A 7,837-nucleotide genomic window follows, 5' to 3' on the forward strand; every position below is an offset into this window, starting at 1 on the left:
CGTGAACGTATGATAGATGTTATTATGCCTTATGTAAAACAAATGACCTGTAACATGAGACATTTAGCTCACAGTGTATCTTAAGACACTAACACAACTCTGCACATTGTAATGTGGTGCTGCCACTGCTGGACACAACCCACTTGTTTGCGTTACTGGTCAGCTATTTTCAATAGGAGATGATTATCTCCTTCCATAAGCTTCGCTCTGAGGTTTTTTCTCTGGCACCGAGCAGTATGTGAATGAACACCGGGAGCAAAACCACACATGCCGACTCATTCCTCCTTCTGAACAGTCTCATGTAGGAGAAAAAATAAAAACACTTGGAAACACAGAAGCAGCGGTTCAGAGGAAATCTATTTTACTGTGTTTGTTTGCACATCAAACGCTGTGTTGGAAGTTGTACATTACGTTATGTACAGACCATCTTTAGCTTGAGGGGTTAAACTGTGCACTTACCAGCAGGAGCTCCAGTGCTGTAACATTATGTACTTAAAGGAGCTCTGGAGAAAAGTACTGACGAATTTAATTGCATTATATTGTTTACTGTAACAAGTAAAATTCACTGGTTGAGAGACAGAAAAGAAAATGCTACATATCCCACATTATTGATGTTTCATAGCTTTTTATTTAAATCATAAATGCTGTGTGTGTATGTGTAAGAAATGTGTCTTTTCCTTTTAATTGATCTTTTTTGATAAGTTAAAACGATCTGTTTCACTTGAGAAAGTCTCTCTGCTCTCAGTATATCAGCAAACGATGCATTTACACAGGCTGAAAGTCACATCAGACAAAGTCTGTCAGTGAATATGCTGCAATCTGAAGGAGACACAAACCGTCAGGGGGTGGAGCAGAGAGGATTTTAAAGTGTCCAGTGATTTTGTGTTTAGCAGCTCAAGAATTTCATATCAAAAGAAGGAAAAGAGTTCATCCTAAAATGGTGATAAAATGACATGAAAGTCATTATTTATTCCGATTATCTTTAGAAAACTCTGCTTTATGTATCCATGGACATTATGTGACGTTATGTGTTTTTTTGGACGCTACAATTCTTTTCACTCCACTTGCTGAAGCTAAATCTCTTCCTGATGTGTTGACAACTCATAATGGGACCTTTTTCTCCAAAATAAAGCCATTTAAGACGCCCTACCCCACCCAGACGACCACGCTGCCCCACCCTTTACTATCAGACCAGACGACCACGCTGCCCCTGGTCTCATACAGTCACTTCTTGTTCTTTTAATTGGCACAGGAACTACTCACCACACACCGCACTGAACTGAGCCTGGCATGTGTGAGTGACTTCCACTCACGTTTCTTCGTGGCTGTGCCGTCTAATTGTGTTTATGTTTGGAGGGAAATGATAGGCTTCGCTGCCTGGTTGTGAGCTCCAGCTGCCTTTTAAAACAGGAAAGAACTTGAGGGCTTCAGGCGGCTCGTTTCCATGAGTGTATTCTCAGACACAACACATTTCTTTTTCATTGAGATGTAGTCAGCAGACACGAGAGGATTATCCAAAACTATGATGTTTGCATGATTACATGAACCCTCTGGCAAGAAAAATGTGTGAGAAATTGTTCTTTAAGATGCAGTTGACATAATTCAGATTCCTTTCTGTGTGACAGTTTGTATTATTACATAAGACCTGGATGAACGTGAGCATCACTGCCAACATCTCATGTGGCCCTTGCTTTCTCCAGACAGCAATAACTGATGCTGTCACTGTTCTCCTCCTCCTCCCCTTCAGCTTTCGTTTAGTCTGACTGCTTTTTTTTTCGTACCCTGAATTCCCTCTTTGTCAGCTTGGCCAATAAATAGCAGGAGGGACCCTCAGCTCGAGCAGTCCCTCCGTCCTCCTCTGCCACTCAGCATCTGTCTGACACCATGTGGACCCAGGCCAGCGCCCTGCTGCTACTGCTCGCCTGCTGCCTTCAGTCAGCTGAGGCTCAGGGCGTCAGGAGGCAAAGCATCTGGGAAGATCCCATCAAATTCAAAACCAAGGACAATGACTTCTGCAACATGATCATCACCGGTCAAGGGAACTTCACCAGGCTGAGGTTGTCCTGCCAGGGCAGCAAGCGCTCCTACTGGTGTGAATACCTGGGCACGCCTCAAACCTGCCGCTCCTACAGCAAAAACCCTCGTCACTACTTCATCCAGATGATGTGGGGCCTCAGGAAGCTCCACAACGCCTGTCAGGCGCCAAGGCAGATCAAACCTCACATGTGCAGGACGGCAAGTGATGACTCTCAGATGGTCTTCTCATCTGCTTCTTTCTCCCGGCTGTGGTCAGAGGGGTCTTCCAGACCAGGAAGGCCTGCAAGACCTCCTGCACCTACAAGGCCTGATTCACCAAGGAAACCCGTTCGAGTCCCACCGAGGGTAAGGACCACACAGAGAAGCAGACCACAGCCGACGACACCTCCTGTTGAGACAAATGCCAAGAGGATGGCTCGGCAGTACTGCTGGAGGTCACTTCAAGGCATCTGCAGATACGTCATCGGATTGTTTCGGAATTAACGAGGAGGGTAAGGAAGGCCTGTTCATTAACACACAGCTTTTATTAGGTCGTTTCATGACTAATCGAAAAGCACTGTGGCGGGATGAGGGACTGTGTTTAAATCAAGTTTGCCTCCAGCGTTCATTTGAGAAAGTCTAACTTTTTTCTTTCTTTTGCTTTAAAAAAAAACTGATGCAAATCTTTTCCCCCCTCTCTGTTATTCACAGATGTGTTTAAATTGCGATGAAGATAACTTCTGCTGTCTCATTAAATGGCCCTTGAAAGGAAATTCAAGACCAGGAGTCTGTTCGACCGAGCTAGAAGAACTGTAGTGCTCTCCTCAGGAGAAGTGATGGTACTGCTGTGACGTCCAAAGCTGGATTTATTACTGAACCCTGCATGCATCATCTTCCAAATGTCACAGCTGGAAAAAAAAAAACCCTGTCTCAAATGTGTTTTGAAAAAGTGGTTCCCACAGTAAGTTCTAGTTTATCTTGTGGGAAAGTTTCTGCAGCTGCACAATCAACTACAGCGATATATGAGCCCAGGACAGGAGAGGCAGAAAACTCATTCGTGTCACTTATTTGTACTTGTGTTTGTTTACTTGTATATTGCATCACTTAATATTACCTTGAATATTATAATACAATAAGGTTTGTTTTTTTCGGTCTGAAAAAGGCAGTGATTTCTTCTGATGCGGACACATGTGACACTATACTGAATGTGAAAATGATTGTATTAAATAAATAAACATCCTTCTTAATTTTTCTGTGTTTTTCCTTCTTAATACAAATGTTACGCTTGAGGAGATTTGAAAGCACAAGAGCAGCAAAAAAATCCTCATGGAAATCATCATTATGATCATATTGTCAATAGTGGGATTACCTGCTACACCGTCTTTGACCTTTAGGCGCCGCTGTTGCTTCAGTTAAACAGACCACCGAGTTCAATCAGCAGGTGATTTCCTCCTGCAGGGACATCTGGCTGTTTCAAGATATCTCCAGTCATTTTATCTTTGGCACACTGAACTGGACATATGGTCCAGTGAAGGTCACTCAGAGTTATTTGCATTTGTTTATATTAAATGCCTTAAAAGAGAAGTTGCTATGAAGCAGGTGGTACAGCTCCAAGCAGCCAAAACAGATTTTAGTCACAATATCTCAATATAAATCAGGTGTTTACAGGTTTTTGAACGCTTTTGATTTAATACTCTCAGTAAATGTTGTTGATGAGAAGTGCAGGATCACCCAAAGCTGACAGCTCAACAAAGAAAGAAAAAGGAGAACTGATGTAAGTTCAGCTCTGTCTTTTCCTGCTCGTTATTGCTGCATCTTTTTACACTTTGAATCCTTAACACGACAGGTGAATCTGCATAATATAACAAAGACAAGTAGTATTTTTCCACATATATGGACGCACAGAAACCTAGTTTAAATATTTTCTGCATCATAGCAGTGCTCTCTCTGGCTCAGGTATCTGAAGGCATCAGTTCCCTCTGGGCCTCCAGCTGCTGCTCCAAAATAATCACTCATAACAAGACATTCAATACCAATTTTTCTTACTTGACACTCTTTGATGTTTGGTGATACGGACACATTTTGCTCTGTTCTCAATATTGTAGTAAGTATTGTAATTTAGTTTTACAGTAGATTTATTTGTAGATATATTCATTTATATATTATATATATTGATTTATTCATTCACATTTTTACTGATACTTTTGGGTCTGATCAGAATCTATATCACTTCTGTAGTCATTTAACGTCTCAACCACATTATTCCTCAGTTGTCAGAAATTAAAGTCAACATTTTTATTGTCCAAATTTTGACTGTGGGAGAAACCGGAGCACCCGGAGAAAACCCACGCCAACACAGCAAGAGTCGAGGTTGGTGTGCCTTTTGATTTATGTGAGGCCGCAGTGTCTTGAATCTTTGGCATTTGCAGCTTTTCCACCTGCAGCTGTTGTTGTTGTCTTTAAGAGTGTGACGATAATTCAGACCTCAAGAACCAAGAAGGAGAGACAGAGATACAGGGTGTCACAGTGCATGGTAGAGTGGGGAAAACCAGTCCACGTAGTTTTAGGTGAAATGATCTCAGATGATTTGTGTTTTTATGTCATCTGATTTTACCAGAATCATTTCATTAATGTGACCATTTAGCATGTTAAAAAACTGCATTTCAAGCTCCTTCTAAAGACAACCATGTCTTGGTTTGAGGTGTCCCTGCCTCTGCAAGCTGTATTGAATAAAAAATGATTTTATAGGCAGCAATTTGACTCAAAATACCTCCTAAAGACTGCCCTTCCATTGGCTGACTAGTAGTGAACTCAACAAACTGTGTAAGCCCTCCAGTCATGCAGTGTGTGTGTGTGTGTGTGTGTGTGTGTGTGTGTGTGTGTGTGTGTGTGTGTGTGTGTGTGTGTGTGTGTGTGTGTGGGAAGGGGAGGGCTGATCTGCAGCAGCAGACTGTAGCTGCAGGTGAAGGCGACTCTCAGCTGTCAGGACTGTAAACCGAAGTTTACTCTGAACTTCAGGTACGTTGAATCATTACTGCTTCATCTGTAGCGATGCCTCATAACTAATTCATTTGGTGTTAGTGCAGTATCAGAACTTGTGCAGGAGTGTGTGTGGGGGAGCTGCTATTTACTTCAGTAATTTTCCTTTTTTAACAGTTATTACCGTAATGTTATAATTTATATATTCCTACACCGAGTTAAAAGCTCCTAAATGGTATTTATCTATTTAAATTCCTGACTTTTTTCTGCTGTATCCATTTTATGTTGCTACACAGTGTGTTTGCACTTATAGCAGTGCTGTCATTTGTTTTACTTTATATTTCTATCTCTCACTTTTGAATCCTGAATTATTCTTATTTGGCTCATTTTTAAACTTAAATTTATTTCAGTCTTTATGTGACTTTTTGAAATGCCTTGTGTCTCACTGTAACACTCTTTAATGCCTTTCTGTCTCATGTAAAGCACTTCAGCTGCTTCAACAGGAGTTGTGCTTTTTCTTGTCTTAGAGTCACTGTGTTAAAGTTTCAGTCTCACTCTCAACTCAAATCCTGGTGCCGTCCGTATGTGATGAGTCGGTAATGAGACTAAAATTGTGTTACACTATGATACAATACGGTACAATACATCACAGTACGTTACGTTATGATGCGTTGCAGTACAATACAATACAATATGATATGTTATGATACCATATGATATGTTGCGTTGCAATACGAGCAGTTACAATACGATACGTCATGTTGTGTTCCAGTACAATACAGTGCGATACAGTTAGATACAGTACGTTACAATACATGCCACATGATACGATTTGATACGTTGTGATTTGATACGATACAATATACCTTTTGTCCCTGTAAGGAAATTTGTCTCTGACTCAAATGCTGTGCACATATAACTGCCTTCACAGGTTGAGTCTTCAGCAGGAAAACCAGCAGTTTCCCTCTAAAACACAGGTCTAAAAGGGGATTATAATGTTTCTTTTAAAGAGGGGAACTGAGCAGGATTTGAGGTTAGAGATCTAAATCTGAATTTATCCTCTTGCAGAGTGTGTTGTGCTGATTTCATGGCTCTCCTCACCAACGTCACCATCCTGCTGGTCCTGGCTTGTATTTCCCATCAGCTGATGTTGAGCAGCTGTCAGAAGAGCCATGGACGGAGGGGACGAGGGGTGGACAGAGGACAACACAAGGACAGGCCAGGGGTAAAGGTGAGCCGTCAGCCCAAATCTGTCTCTGCACAGCCCATTAAGGGCAAAATGGTCACCAAAGACAAATCAGAGTGCACGTGGGCAGCAACAGGTGACGACCTTTACGTCCTCGGACTCACCTGCAAGAAGGGGGGCAGGAGCTTCAGCTGCGAGTACGTCGCCAGGCCATCTGTTTGTCCCCAGTACGCTTCCAATGTCAAACTTTACTGGAAGCAAATGGCCAGGGCGCTGAGGAAGCAGAAGGATTTGTGCCAGGACAGTAAAGCGCTGGTCAAGGCGGGTCTGTGCAGAAGAGCTGCCAGAGAGGCTCATTTCAGACTCCACCATGCTCAGAGGAAGACCGACTCGCCTTCCACCCCACGGCCTGCACCCGGAGCTGTCAAATCCTGTAAGGATGATAACAAGAAGCTGGCAGAGGAGTACTGCAACAACTCCTGGACCAGCGTTTGCACCTTCTTTTTTACTATGGTGCAGGATTATGACTGCTGAGGTGGAAAAAAGTGAAAAACTGACATAAATTCAGCTCACAATCAACAGTACTTCTCTTATTATAGATCCTTTAAAGTATATCATCAGAATCATTTCTGTAGATTTTATGTACTTTTCTGGTATTTCAACATTGTTAACTGTGGTTCTAACCCTCAATAAAACCTTTTTCTATCTATATTTTAATGTTGCTCTTGATTTGTGAATTTGTTTTTTCGCTTTTTAAGAAAATACTTGGAAAAGCGATGGTTGTTACGTGTTGTAAACACATGTGGGCACAGGCAGCTAGATCATTCTCAATTTCTGTGCACATCTTTATGTAATTTCATTGAAAGACTACTTTTATCCTTGATTAAAAAAAAAACCATAGTAAAACAAGAGCACCCTGTCTTGTCCTTTCAAAATAATGTCATACATTTTTTTCTTTTTTTTTGTAGGATTAAATGAGTTCAATCATATATTTTTAAGGCCAAAACAGGCAGAAGAGACAATATTACAGTATAAAACATCAAAAGGAATAATATGTAGTAAAAAAACATCCTATGTATCATTTTGGGAGACGCTGACAATCGACATATTCAGCTGTTGAAGTATTCAGCTGTTGAAGTATGGGGATGTGTTGATCTGAAGATATCAGGTTAAGCACCAACACCCCGACCGTTCGGTCTCCTGGTGTCTCTACATGAACTCAAAAGCACTGAGAGAAGTCAGATTGCGGAGTTTTAAATCGTTCTGCCACATATTCTCATCTGAGTGTGCAGCCAGAGACTGCAGAGAAAACACTCTTCTGTGAAATATAATTTAAATTATCAGTCATTCAAAGCCCCTTTCTGTCTTTTCCAAATGTGTGTGCACAGTCCTGCTGAAGGTATTTGCTGGGAGATTAGCAGTTTGAGCATGCCGAGTATTGACACAGTCATTTAACCAAAAGGAGTGTGATCTTTAGAAACTTTCGCCTGCATACCTTGGCTCTGACAGGCCTCTGAATCCACATTCACAGCGTGAAACCATTAAACACATCACATGCTACTCTTGCAAAATCAAAGTCAAAGGGAAGCAGACTGTTGTTAGGAGTGTCAGATAACTAACAACAAGAAATATTTGGCAGATGACACTGAAGATTTG

General features: G+C 41.5%; 2 protein-coding genes across 2 annotated transcripts; both read left to right on the forward strand.

The window, feature by feature from the left end:
- The first annotated feature begins 1,884 nt into the window (after positions 1 to 1,884).
- Positions 1,885 to 2,520, forward strand: fgfbp2a (fibroblast growth factor binding protein 2a). Its single transcript, XM_073486403.1, has one exon. The coding sequence runs from the start codon at positions 1,885 to 1,887 to the stop codon at positions 2,518 to 2,520; it is 636 nt and encodes a 211-aa protein (XP_073342504.1).
- Positions 2,521 to 5,017: 2,497 nt separating this feature from the next.
- On the forward strand, positions 5,018 to 6,755 carry LOC141012784 (fibroblast growth factor-binding protein 1-like). The gene is made up of 2 exons (XM_073486307.1): positions 5,018 to 5,034; positions 6,064 to 6,755. Exon 2 carries the CDS (start codon positions 6,083 to 6,085, stop codon positions 6,713 to 6,715), a length of 633 nt encoding a protein of 210 aa, XP_073342408.1. The 5' UTR covers positions 5,018 to 5,034; positions 6,064 to 6,082; the 3' UTR covers positions 6,716 to 6,755.
- The last annotated feature ends 1,082 nt before the right edge of the window (positions 6,756 to 7,837 follow it).

This window comes from Pagrus major, chromosome 18, assembly GCF_040436345.1.
Source record: "Pagrus major chromosome 18, Pma_NU_1.0".
Taxonomy (NCBI): domain Eukaryota; kingdom Metazoa; phylum Chordata; class Actinopteri; order Spariformes; family Sparidae; genus Pagrus; species Pagrus major.

Excerpts from the sequence above, each read along its gene's own strand:
- LOC141012784 (XM_073486307.1), top strand. The coding sequence starts at position 6,083 with ATGGCTCTCCTCACCAACGTCACCATCCTGCTGGTCCTGGCTTGTATT.
- fgfbp2a (XM_073486403.1), top strand. The coding sequence starts at position 1,885 with ATGTGGACCCAGGCCAGCGCCCTGCTGCTACTGCTCGCCTGCTGCCTT.